At 39.4% G+C, this 14,288-nt stretch overlaps 1 protein-coding gene across 1 annotated transcript in view; it reads left to right on the forward strand.

The window, feature by feature from the left end:
- Gtf2b (general transcription factor IIB) overlaps positions 1-13,896 on the forward strand; it is a 31,983-nt gene extending 18,087 nt beyond the window's left edge. Inside the window, exons 3-7 of the mRNA XM_063257074.1 lie at positions 4,966-5,099; positions 10,120-10,266; positions 10,397-10,526; positions 11,948-12,229; positions 13,324-13,896. Coding sequence (XP_063113144.1) covers positions 4,966-5,099; positions 10,120-10,266; positions 10,397-10,526; positions 11,948-12,229; positions 13,324-13,457 — 827 coding nt within the window. The 3' untranslated portion in view covers positions 13,458-13,896. The remainder of the gene's footprint in view (positions 1-4,965; positions 5,100-10,119; positions 10,267-10,396; positions 10,527-11,947; positions 12,230-13,323) is intronic.
- Positions 13,897-14,288: the final 392 nt, after the last annotated feature.

The following is a 14,288-nucleotide window of genomic DNA, read 5'->3' on the forward strand; positions in this document are numbered from 1 at the left end:
TTGAGACAGGGTCTCACGACATAGCTCATGCTGCCCTCAAACTCGTGGAAATCTCCTGCCTCAGCTGCACAAATTTTAGACACCCCCAGCTTGGTGCCTGGTGAAATTTTTAACGGAAGAAAAAAATCTAGATTAAATGTTAAAAGTTACATATATAATTTGGTGTACTGACTTTTACCAGTACATATACTGAAAAGTTACATGTATATATTTAAATCTGAAAGACCTTAAGGAAAGAATATTCCCTTGTCCGGGAATTGATTTAAAATGTTTCCCTTGTCCGGGAATTGATTTAAAATGTTTTATTGTTTGCAAAGTAGTATACAGGCTTGGTGTAGTTTAATTGGAAATCAACAATATGTTGAGACTAAATACTAATATACTAATACTAAATACTAATACTAATATACCAAGGTAGGACTGGAAATATAACTCAGTGACACAGCACTTGTCTGGCAAGCTCAAGGTCCTGAGTTCGATTCTCGAAGCTCCCCTCGCCCAGTAAAATACACTGAGGTATGGTTCCATACTAAGATACACAGTTTCTAGATTTAGAGTTTGAATTTTGGCAGTACATATTACTGGTGTGAATCCACCTAAATCAAGATATTAGACTGTTCCCTTTGCTCACAGGTTCCCATTTACCTCTTTCCAGTCACCTTCACTGCAATCTGAATTGCATTTGAATGAATCTGTAATGTCTTGGGGCACTAAGTTGGGTTTTCAAAATGCACGTATGTTATTGCATATATCCATAGTTGATGTGCCGAGAGATGTTTCTTTAGTACATTTCTCTGGTGATGAACACTGGGATTGTTAACCAATTTTAAGTTACTGTGAATATTGCAGCTTTGAATATTCTTTTTTAAGTTTCGTTTTTGGTGTTTTGGCTTCAAACATTCTTACATGAGATCTTCGTATGTAAATACTTAAGTGGAATTGCCAGTTTCTAAGGTAGGTACTAAAGTAATTGAACTATTTTAAACTGGTAGGGGTGTTTTTGATAGTTACTCTCAATTTCTTTAAATAGCTAAAATTCATATTCTCTGAATATGTAGGGAAAATGTTATAGAACTGTCTATATGGGTTGAGAACTCTCTATGGGTGGAGAGTTAAAAATATGTGTAGTACCTAAATACACATATTGTGTATGATTACTTCTTTGGATGAGAACTTGATTAAAAATTCTGGAGACCTTGCACTGTAGATGGAGGAATGATATTTATGGTACTATTATTTGAACTATTATAAATCCTATTACATAGGCTTTCTTGCTCATATTAATTATAATTATACAAAATTATAATAATTATTATACAAAATTAATTATAATTATTAATTATTAATTATACAAAACTCAGCATGTAACATAGAAGAGAACCAGTAAAAGTTGGCATGTTTGTAGAATGTTTAAGGGTATGTGAGGTTTTGTGTGTGTGTGTGTGTGTGTGTGTGTGTGTGTGCGTGTGTATGTGCCCATGTGTTAATTGGCAGGACTCTTCCTATCAAAGCTTGATTATAAACTGGCCAGAAATTATGTCCAAATGTGATGGCTGTCTTGTATCATTTATCCCTGAAAAGATTCTCTTTCATAACGTTTTTCCACAGCAGCTTTTAAAAATATTTCATTTAGATTTCTTTAAATGAAAATCCTTTATGTATTCAGATTTTTTTCTGAATAGGCCTGCTCTATTTCTCATTACTCATGCACATAGTCTGCTGGCCTCATTGTAGTTTCATGGTGTGCTATTTGAGTTATTTTGGAAATGTTATTCCTTATAAATACTGTTTTGGGCAGTTAAATATAAATAGGGGGAATGGTTCTTAGTACAAACCACAGATTCTTGAATGAGTCATTTAAATCATTCCCATGTATGTGGAAAAATTACATCACTACCCTGTGCTGGGTTTTCTATTTATACTCTACTAGGCTACCTTATTATTTTTAAATCTATTTGGTCTTTTTTAAAGATAGTATAAAGCAAGCTGTGTAAGAAACTCATGGTAAGGTACTTTGAGGCCAAAGGGAAAAAACACCATGAAACAACGTATCTTTTCTTAAAGCTTTATTTTTAATCTTGTAGGGAGGCTTAAATGATGTGGATGTACTTTCCTTTCCATTTGTTCTCTTAATGCATTCATTTATGTTCCTTGAAAATACAGCAAGTTAATGACATTTGGATGTTTTGAAATTAGTAACTATATTTGAAGGCCTCAGTAATTTTTGTCTGGTACATGTTTGTGTTTTAATTTTTCTAAATGGGAAAGGTTTGCTTCTCTCCTTGTGCAAACATAAATACCATTGGAATACCATTGTCTTAGAGTTTGCAAGGAAAACAATTTAATACAGGACACATAATTTGTAGAATTATTTGATAGTCACCCAAAGAGTCAAATACAAAAGAGTGCAGGAAATCTGTCTACACACTAAAGACCCAAGAATCCAGCTGAGGGCCTGCATCCCACAGCAATGCTTTGTATGAGTCCAGTTGAAGACCTAGAGCCCATGACAGTGACCCCCTGTGAGTCCCAGCTGGAGGCCTAGAGCACAAAATAATGTCTCATGCAAGTCTGTTTTACGGATCTGTGCTGAGAAGGCCCAAAGGTCAGTGGTGGAAGCTAGAAAGTCTGTGCCAGCAGGCTGAGGGATCTGCACTGATGCTCAGAGTAAGGACCAGAGCTCCCCCCAAAAGTACCACAGTCATCCTCAGCTACAAGGGCCTGAGCTTCTCCAGTGGTGAGAACAGCGAAGTTCATATCAGGAAAGCCAATGCAGCAAGCTCCTCCAGAACCAACAGTGCCTGCTTCTTCCTCTCCAGTTCTCCTTTGTATGTTGTTGGTAACAATCCTCAGGTGGGTCTTTCGCACACCATGCTGATTCAGTTCAGCTGGGTGTTGCACATTGACCATCAGTTGTCATTCCACCACAGCCATGGTATCATTTTAACTAGTGCATGTCTCTTCAGTGTGGCCTTCTAGACACACAATAATAATAAGGCTTCTGTGCACACTGATAGATTTTATGATGCTTTTAGGTAAGTTTTTAAAATCTAATGTATATAATTAGAATTGCTTCCCCGCTTTAATGATGTTTGTTATTTATGAGAAGAAATCTGTGACAGTCACAACTACTTAATCATTTTCTCCTGACTTTGGGCCTCCTGCTTGGTCTGATGTGCAGGACTGCCCTCCGACGGCTCTCCCTGCTTCTGTGTTCCTGGCTGCTGTCCCTGCATACAGGATGTTAGGTGAGGCACAGGCCCATTGTGATATGCACAGCGCAGTGCAGGGGTCTTCTGGTTGGTTATTCCTGGATGATGTGGTAGTTCAAAGGAAATAAGATTTTCAAAACCTTCAGGGGTGAATCACTCTGTTGTACACCCACCTACTTGCTTTAAATCTGTCACTTATTAGATTATGATCACTATATTATTCATGAAAATTGTAACTAATGTGCTACATAAAGTAATTTAAAATATTTAGCATGATCTTCATGAGATCCTCTTGGTTGTTCCCTCTATTCTCTTTTGTTGTCCTACCAATAAGTACGTGCAACAGAGCACTTACTTTTTCTCCAAATTCGTTTTATTCAAGCATAAAAGAAAAGAAGAAGATGATTAGAACAAAACTCAAAATAGTCAGACACTTTTAAAACCTATTATGCTGATTAAAGTTTTATGCCTCGCCTGAATCACCTCCAACAAGAAAGAAAAAACATTCAAAATGTCTGCCAGCTTTATTTCAAATCAGTAAATAGCTCATATTGAACACTTACTTAGAACTGCTCTTTAAGCATTTTACATGCACTGTATATGTGTACTAGCTTATTTAATCTTAAGTCTTTCAAATAAGAGTTATTGGAGCAGTTCAAAGCTGAGAAAGTAAAGGTATAAAAACGAATTTGTCCACGGCTGAGAGCATGTGAAGGATCACACCTTTTGTCAGTATCTTGGCTTCTTTTTAATTGCTGCAGTAAATGATTTCTGTCATTCCCATCCCTTTCGTGCTTGTCATTGTATACATGCAAAGATTAAAAATGTTGTGGTTTCTGCTTTTGCCACTCTGACAATTCGTTGAAAGAGCCAATGTTTTGCAAATGCAACATAGAACAGACTTTGGAATCAGCTGTGCCTTTCAGTTCCACTTGTGTTATCTTAGGCCAACATGTCTCATTTATAAAGTCACCATCAAAGTGGCACCTGGCTTTATAGGGCTGTGAGGTTAAATGAGAGCAAGTACAAAGGGCACAGTGAGTAGCATGCATCAGTGTTCAGTGTTACCTCTTGTCTACTCTGAAAGTATTACCAGATATTCAGCTGTTTCCCCAAGCAGTAATCAGTCAGATTTACTCATGTCTGGTGTTTGAGCATGACATGAATGCTCTGCTGCTTTGCCTAAAAAGAAAAGTTTGTCTATCCAGCTTCTCACTAATTGTAGGTGTAAGGTTTATTCTGTATCCATTATTTAGCCAAAATGCTTTTCATCAGATAGTTACTTTGAAACGTAAGCCTAGGCATATTTTCTGCAAGCATTCTCCATGAAAACAAGGTCATGTCAGTATCATTCTGAAGTGTTTTTTGTTTTCACTGAATGTCACAAATTTTGTACAAAATTTATTCTAAAACATTATTCTACTGCTTTATTTTATTTGAATAGGTTCATTCTGCTATTTTTACAAATGCATTTTCTTCTAAGAATTAGGATGTGAAGAATTAAAGCTGTACTTTATTTAGGGATCATTTCTATATATAGTTATTAGAATATAAAGAATATGAAAAATTAAAATTTGTAAAGAATATTGAATAAGCACAGAAATACTTCAGGACAATGCCTGGGGCATGGGATTTAAGCTACAGCCTAGGTCTCTTTAGGTTTTCTAAATGAAAGGGCTGATTTGAGTATTACATACTGTTGTGTTCTGACTTACCATGACTAGATGATTTAATATCTGCTTATATTTCATAGGTGACCGGGTTATTGATGTGGGATCTGAATGGAGAACTTTCAGCAATGACAAAGCAACAAAAGATCCATCTCGGGTTGGAGATGCTCAGAATCCTCTTCTGAGTAATGGAGATTTGTCTACTATGATTGGCAAGGTAATACATCCATTCAGCAGACAGTCCCAAGTGCAGACCTAGGAGTTCGGGATGCTTGTGAAAGGACCAGTCACCGCTCCAATTGGGAGTCTTGGTCTGAGAATAAGACTTGCTGCCAATAGCACTGCCAGTGGGGCCGCTTCTGTATTTCTTCTCTCTTAGGGGCGAACATCAATTCATAGTCTTTGTGTATCACCTAGTCTTTTTTTCTTTCATAAACTAAAAAAATGAAGTTTGATATGTTTTTATAACCTAATATTGAATGTTAAGAATATCTTTTTTTCCCTCTACACCATATACTTCATAGAAATGTTGAGAGTTTGATGACTTTGTAGGCAAGGTGTTTGTAGCATAACATGCAGTGAAAAGCATGTGCTGTTAATGGCAGCTTGTATTAATATATAAGGCAATAGCATAACTTTCCTGTTACCTAGCTCACTCTTCTGCTTTTCGTTTTTTCAGTATTGCGAGTTGATCCCAGACCCTTGCACTGAACTATATCTCCAGCCCTTTTTTATTTTGAGACAGGATTCCACACAGTTGCCCAGCTGGCCTCAAACTTGTGATCCTCCTGCCTCAGCCTCCTGAGTAGTAGGAATTACAAGTATATGCCACTGTACCTGGTCTACCCAGCTCTTTTTTGCTTTATTACATGAATTGAAATCAGTGGTGACAGTATTCTGAAGGACTAATCAAGGAAGTGTATGATACTTTAGAACTTTAGTAATGTATATAGAAATCTGTTATTATGAAAATAAAAAAGATTCTTTTGTGTGTCTACTTGATAAATTGCATATCAAATCTGAAAAATGAGGTGTAGGCTAAGTTTCAAAATGTACAGACTGTATGCAGAAATATCTTTAGGTCACATCTGCATTTGCTTTAAGTCTTACAGGCTGGATAAATGGTATATTACAGACACTTTAAAATGTAAGATTCCAACCAGCTGATACTGTTACTTTTTAAATATTTTTATAGAAATACATGACTCAAACATAAATGTATAAAAAGACTACAGTAAATTTTCCTCACCTTTGACCCCTAAATTCTCAGTTCCCACTGCAACCCCTCCTCCTGCCAGAAACAGGTGACCGCTCATATTAGTCTATTCTGTAGTCCTTTCAAGGTTGTGCTTATGTGGCAAACAAAGAAAAATTTTTAAACTGCCACATTTACCAGTGTTACGTGTATTACATCCAGACTTTCTGTGTGTATTTGGGAATATTTCTGGACTGTAGTATCATGAATCATATGCCTGGTGCACTGTCTCAACACCTCATAGCACTAGTCCTCTCTCAGCGGTCCTCTCAGTATTTTCTTCACTAGTCTTTTGAATTTAAAGGTTAGGGTCATTTGTTTTGTTCTTTCAAAAGTTTGGGGGCTGGGGACTTAGCTCAGCGCCTGCGTGGAAGCACGAGCTTGTAAGTTTGATCCCTGGTACCAAAAAAAAAAAAAGTTTAGTTAAAAATAAGTAAAAATTAAAAGTTTAGTTATATTTATTTTTACTAGAACTTTGGTTAGATTTGCAAATGGATGTAGAGAAAACTGACTTTTCTCAATGCATTGTGCCACCCAATGTTATGGTGTACCTTACCTTTTTTTTTTTTTTTTTTTTGGTCTTTTTCCTTTGTATCGGTACCAGGGATTGAACTCACCACTGCCTGCTTACAAGGCAGGCGCTTATGCTGCTGAGCTAAACCCCCAGCCCCTACCTTACCATTTTCTTAGATTTTATACAGCCCTCTAAGGTATATTTTAAAGTTTTCTTTATAACAATATTTCTTAAGTTTATCCCTGGATTTTTTTTGTGGAGGGTCACTGTTATTTTTTTTTTTTTTTTTTTTTTTACCGGTACCAGGGATTGAACTCATGACCACATGCTTGCAAGGCAGGCGCTTATGCCACTGAGCTAAATCCCCAGGCCCAAGGGTCACTGTTACTGTAGTTGCAGTATATTCCTTCATTGTCTTCTAACTGGTTAATCGTATATACAAAGGCCTTTGATTTCTGTTAGTCAGTCTAAGATACCTATCTCTAGTTGTGTGTGTGTGTGTGTGTGTGTGTGTGTGTGTGTGTGTGTGTGTGTGTACTGGAGACTGAACCCAGTAAGATACTGAGCTATATATCCCTACCCCAAAAGGTCTTGCTAAAGTGTCTAGACTGGCCTCAAACTTTCAATCCTCCTGCCTCAACTTTCTGGGATTATAGATGTGTGCCACAGCACCCAGCTCTCTGTGACCTTTTCTCCAAAATGAATTTTGAGAATTTTGTCTTTTTGGTACCTTCAGAAATCACATTTTCTTCCTAGATCTGATACTGTGATCTTTTATATTACTAGATTCTCTAATAGATACCTTGTAGATACCTTGTACTTAAGAAGTTTCTACTAGGAAATGTTTTTTTTTTTTTTGAGACAAGGTCTCACTGTGCAGTTCAGATACTATGTCATCCATGTTGATCTTGACCTTATGGCAATCCTCCTGCCTCAGTCTTCCAAGTGCTGGAATCACAGGCATGTGTTACCATACCCAGCTAGCTAATTTTTTAATATGTTGCTGTATTGTTTGTATCATATTTATAAGTGAAATTGGACTATTTCCTTTTCCTCAAATAATTGTTTACAATTACATATTCCTTAGTATTTGCTTTAAAAATTGCTTCAAAAGAATCTGAACTTACTGCACTTATAAGGTCTTTCTACTTGAGAAGTTAGGCCAGGATGCACAGTGCAGATCTTTTGGGTATATGGAATCACATTTTATATATATATATTTTTTTTTTCTTTCCAAGTGAAATATTTATGCAGAAAATTCAAACATTCAAAGGTCAGTCTCATTCAACCTAAGACCGTTCCCTTCTTCCCCACCCCAACTCAGTGAATTGCACACATTACTCCATATGTGGACAGTACAAGCGTCCTTCTTCCTAGACAAAAGACTATCACCCTGACAAAAGACTATCTCAGAAGGAACAAGATGGCACCAACTCTCATCCTGCCTACAGTGCGCATACCGACTGAATGATATTTAATAGCTGTTCCTTGACAAAAGTTACCCTCAGAACTTCCATTTCAGACCTCTGTTTCTCCACATTCCCTATACTAAAAGGGCTTATCAGGGTCACAGTGAGAAGACCTTTAGTCAAAGGCTGTTCCACAGTCACCGCACGGAATGTGTTTTGGCCCTGGGACTTTCCATTGGTGAAGAAGTTACAGATGTGGCTGAAGTCTTTCCCACATTTGAAGCATTCAGAACTTCTCCTGTGTGAACTTTCTGGTGTTGAATGAGACTGAAATGTTGATTAAAGTATTTCCTACAATCATTGCACTCATAGAGCATTTCTCCAGTGTGAATCCTCTGATGTTTAACAAGGCTAGATCTGTGAGGGAAAATTTTCTCACATTCCCTGCAGTCGTAAAGTTTTGCTCCAGTGTGAAATCTGTGCTGTTTAACAAGGCTGGAATTTTCACTAAAGAACCTCGCACGTTCGTTGCACTTAAAAGACTTTTCTCCAGTGTATGCTTTTCGGTGTTGCATACGGCTAAGCCTTCCCACATTTGCTGCTCCCGTGAGGCCTTTCTCCAGTGTGGATTCACCAGTGATTCCTAAGGCTGGATTTGTGGCTGTGGAGTTTCCCACGTTTACTGCACTTACAAGGTCTTTCTCTGGTGTGAACTCTGATGTTTCATAAGGCTGGAGTTGAAGCTGAGGAATATCCCACATCCGGTGCTCTCATAAGGCCTTACTCCAGCACGGATTCTGTGATGCTGAGTGAGTGTGGAATTGGGTCTGTGTGAGAAAAGCTTTTCTCTAGTGTGAACTCTTCTGTGTTGGGTGAGATGAGCATTGCAGCTAAAGGATTTCCCACATTCCCTGCACTCATAAGGCTTTTCTCCTGTGTGAACTATTTGATGTGTAAAAATGGTTAGATTTATGGCTAAATAATTTCCCACATTCACTGTGTTTATAAGGCTTTTGTCCAGTGTGCAGCTTCTCGTGCTGTACAGGTGAATATCTGACCGCTTTCCCACCTTCACTGCCCTTGTGTAGTGCCTTTTTCTAGTGTTCAAGATGTCCGCATTCTCAGTGCCTTGGGAGGCTGCCCTCCACAGTGAGCCTCCTGGTGCTTAAGAAGACACAAGATGCTGGAGAAGTCCTGTCCACCCTCCTTGCTTTGTAAAGCTCTCACTGGCAGGTGGATTCTGCAGTCCTCTTCTCTTTTAAGGGAGTTTTCTCCACAGCACAGCTTCTAGTGTTGAAGGCCGACTTTGGGCACTTTTTCAATAACAGTACTCTGTTCAGAAGGTGCCTCCCCTCCACCACTCCACATCAAGAACATGAACCACAGCAAAAATAATGAAGTGTGTGTGTATGAGGTAGTACATTCACAGTGTGTGTCAGGCACCCCCACTAATGAGTCCCTGCGGGTTTCCAGCAGAATAAGGATGCCAGGGCTGGGCAGCTCGCAGGTTGGGAGGCCTCATCCAGGACCAGGATGGAGAGGCACAAGAAGGAGTTACAGAGTCATCATTATGCACCTCCATAAATGGCTTTCCATAGGATCTCAGCTGCTTCTGGAATGTCTTGGGTCATGGCTTCCTGCACAGGCATGATGAGCTCTCCTGTGCACTCTGCTTGAGTAATTTCATGGGTTCTAGAAGATGAAAGTCCCAGAGAAACCATTAGCAAAAAGTTCTCCAGCATCACACTGTAGAACAGGAGCCTCAGGCCTTCATCAAGCAGGCTTCACTCCTCTGGGTCATTCTGTGGCAGGCTGTCTCTGCATGTGGGACTTGCTGCCTTCCATGCCGCGCCCTGGACGTGGCGAGCTCTGGGTTCCCTCCTGTTGCCATTCCCACCCTCGCCGCCTCGGTGCGGGACCCACTCCCCTCAGCCTGACGGACCCACCCCAGGCTATGGAAAGCACACGCTAGAGAACTCCTAGATTATATATTTTCATATAAATTATTCATTTAAATGTTACAGAAAGTTTTGTAGTGTTGTGAAACTTTGTCTTACAGGGTACAGGAGCTGCAAGTTTCGATGAGTTTGGCAATTCTAAGTATCAAAATCGAAGAACAATGAGTAGTTCTGACCGAGCAATGATGAATGCCTTCAAGGAAATAACTACCATGGCAGACAGAATCAACCTCCCTCGAAATATAGTTGTAAGTTCTGTGCACCCCTTTTAAGCCATTCTTGTACTGACTTACCATAATTTAATGAACACATGAAATGTTGGTATTTCAACTAATTAAATGGCCTAGAATTAATAAGCTTAGTTTCTCTGCTTTGAAGGATCGAACGAATAATTTATTCAAGCAAGTGTATGAACAGAAGAGTCTGAAGGGAAGAGCTAATGATGCCATAGCTTCCGCTTGTCTTTATATTGCCTGTCGACAAGAAGGGGTTCCTAGGACATTTAAAGGTAAGTTTTTAATTGCATAAAGTAACAGACCAGAGTCAGGCAGTTTTGACGCTTAGAAGCCAAGTTATGTCTTCATTGTTACACAGCAGTCCACCTGCATATCACTTGCAGTTACCTGTTTATTTTATTCCTTAACAAAAATTTACACCATGATCTTACTGTTTTCCCTGTAAGCTCTTTTCTCATGTAGTTATTTTAGACTCTGTAAGCCATTGCATCTTTGCTAGTAAGATCGTTTGACTGACTGCATTTTGTCAGCACCACTATCATAACCTACAATAGGACTTTTGTAGAACGTCTACAATGTATGAATAAAAACAGCTTCCAGAGGGCCAGGGTAAAGGTTTAGCTCAGCGGCACAAGTGCCTGCCCAGCAAGAGCAAGTCATGAGTTGGGTCCCCAGTACCCCCCCACACCCCCCCAAAAAAACCCCGAGAAAAACAGCTTCTGTTGCTAGTGCAAGTCTCTGTAAGCAAGGGAGTTGAGCACCACAGGAAGCCTCATTGAAGCTTTTTCTCCAGATGAAGCATTTCTGTTCATTCTTAAATTAGAGGCTTTGAGATAACTGGTGTTTCTCACCACATGAATTCATGATGGTCTCTGCACATTGTGGTCGCAGTACTTAGTTTGACTTTCACTGGCAAAGATTGTTAGCTAAAGAGTGTAGTAAACCCACCCACCTTTTTGTTGGGAAGGAGACATGGTGCTGTAGTTCAGACTGGCCTTGGGTTCATTATGTGCCACAGGCTGGCCTTAAACTCGCAGGGATACTCCTGCCTCTGTCTCCTGACTACTGGGATTACAGATGTGTACTATCATGACTGGCAGTAACCTTTCATTCAATCGAATATGGTATTTGTTTTTTATAAGATATTATGTCAAAGTGAAGAAGCAGCAGCTTTTCTTATCATCTTTTTTGTTGCTGCAGCTAAAACAGGCTTTTCCTGAATTTATTCTTAATGTGTTTAACAGTCAAGTGTTTAGAATAACAGAGTGACAAACTTTCTCTAATTTGGTTGTGGCCTGTAACAAGGATTGAGTGTACATGACATCATGTAGCTGAGGGGTATTCTAAGCTTGAGTTTCTTGTCTACTTGATATGCTCCTTGTAACAGAGTGAAATGTGAACACCAAAGAAATTTTTGAATAGTTGAAGAGACTTACTTGTATAAATTGAAACTATAGAGAAGTCAAGATTTTGAAACACTGACACCTAAATTAACTTTACAGTGTAATGAACATTTAAATTAAGAAATTTTAGGTTAGCTTTATGGAAAATATCACTGAGAAGATCACGGTTCCATCTTAAAGGCATGATTGAAAGTTTTGCAAGTAGAATGTATGATTTTTATAATTAGAGGTAATTGATTTTATAATGAAGTATATGACTTACGTAGATTTTAAAATATTTTGTCTTTTAGAAATATGTGCTGTATCTCGAATTTCTAAGAAAGAAATTGGCCGATGTTTTAAACTTATACTGAAAGCTTTAGAAACCAGTGTGGACTTGATTACCACTGGGGACTTCATGTCCAGATTCTGCTCCAACCTCTGTCTCCCAAAGCAAGTGCAGATGGCAGCGACGCACATAGCCCGCAAGGCTGTGGAGCTGGACTTGGTTCCTGGGAGAAGCCCGATTTCCGTGGCGGCGGCAGCTATTTACATGGCCTCGCAGGCATCAGCTGAGAAGAGGACCCAGAAAGGTGAGGCTGTCCCCAGGAAGAACGGTAGCAGAGCTAGGCGGCTTCGTGCTGGACACGTGACCACTGTGACCATGAAGCCCGTCAGGATCCAGAGCCTGTAATTAAAAAGCCACTTCTCGGTGCCAAGACTTGTAAGAAAGTAGGGCGTTTTGCTTGTAAGAGGCTGGTAAATACTGCTGCTTGGAGGCATGGCCTGTGTCCAAAGGTTTTTTCATTTTTAGAGTCACCCCTTCATTCCTGATTATTTGAAATAGTCATGTGCCCCCCCCCACGCGCGCGCGCACGCGCCCGCTTTAAGTCTTAAAAGGAAAGAGCTGGTGCTTGCTTTCTCAGTGGAGCGCGTTACTCTGCAAGCAGCATCCTGTATTGTGGATGTGTGTTTTGCTTTCTTGAGTTTTTGGTTGTTGTCAGTACATGTGTGCAATACATAATGACTACATCTACTGGGGAGAGTTGGTCCGTGGACACTGTCTATGACCAATACTGTATTGATTATAGAGTTCTTTTGTGTATATGACACCTTTTAATACTGTTGACAATTCTTTAAGGTAGTAAGTACTTCTACATTACTAATATTTTTACTGATTTTATCTCCTGTGTTCCACCTTTTAGCTTGTATTTTTTTTTCCTTTTATTTTTCTTGGTTGGTTGATTGGGTTTTTGCTTTTGTTTTTGTTTTTTTAAAATGGGATCTCTCTATGCTGTTCAGGCTGGCCTTGAGCTCACTTTGTAGCCCAGGCTGGTCTCGAACTCACAACGATCCTCCCACCTCAGCCTCCTGAGGGCTGGGATTACAGGCGTGAGCCAACATGCCTGGCAATTGATTGGTTTTTTGAGACAGAGCATGAGTATGCAGTTCAGGCTGGCCTTGAGCTCACTATGTAGCCTAGGGTAGCCTGGAACTATGAGCAACTTCCTGCATCAGCCTCCTCAGTGCTGGGATTATAGGCATATTTCACCACACTGGCTTTCAGTTTGTATTTTCATTATCAGTTTTGAACGCATTTTTCGGTTTTTTGTTTTGCTGTTGGGTACTAAGGAGGAAATAGAAGGGGGAAACATGGTTGTTAATATTTGGGTTTTTTGTCTTTTAGAAATTGGAGATATTGCTGGCGTTGCTGATGTTACAATCAGACAGTCCTACAGACTTATATATCCTCGTGCCCCAGATCTCTTCCCGTCAGACTTCAAATTTGACACTCCGGTGGATAAACTGCCGCAGCTCTAAGCTCAGGCATCAGGTGCAAACTCTTATATACTCAGAACTTTGTCTACTGTACATAGCCTGCCCACAGTGCTGGCTCGGGCCTTCTCGAGGAGCGCAGACATGGTACGCGTGTAGGCCTAAACGTTACTGCTTGGCATTCTGTATGTATATACTAGTGAAACATATTTAATGATTTAAATTTCTTACTGAACTTGCTTTCTTTTGTAGCAATCTAGGAAACTGTATTTTGGAAAGTATTTGAAATTATGTAAAATTCTTGAATAAAACATTTTCAAAACTTAATTTTTTGTTACAATTACATATATATGTAATTTATAATGTATAATTTTAAATAATGTATATCATTGCAGCTAATGTTGCAGATAGAAGTCCTTGTTTTCCATTTTCTTTTACATATATAGAGGTTTTAAAATGTTAATAAAGTTGTGCAAATAGCAAAGTGTTTTGAGAATGATTGTTAACATCTGTGGCATTTGGTTTGTAGTAGAAAGGACATGTGTAGCCGGGAGTGGTGGCACACACCTATGATCCCAGTACTTGGGAGACCGAGGTAGGAGGCTGGTAGCAAGTTCGGGCCAGCGGGGGCTACTGGGTGAGTTTGGCAGGAACTGAGTAGTGAAACCCTGTCTCCAAACACCAAACAGCTATTTACACGAGGGTTATTTAGTATATAAATTAAGCCAGAAGTGCCAGCCACAAAGGCAGCTCCTGCAGTCATGAGAGTTTTGGAGACTGGGGCAGAAGGATCACAAGCTGAGTCCATGATTCTGTCTGAAAATAAAAAATGAAAGGGCTGCGGTTCAGTTCTCATCACAAGAAGTGGTAAGCTGG

This window comes from Cavia porcellus, unplaced genomic scaffold, assembly GCF_034190915.1.
Source record: "Cavia porcellus strain 051 isolate PalLab524CR breed Dunkin Hartley unplaced genomic scaffold, mCavPor4.1 scaffold_1, whole genome shotgun sequence".
NCBI lineage: Eukaryota > Metazoa > Chordata > Mammalia > Rodentia > Caviidae > Cavia > Cavia porcellus.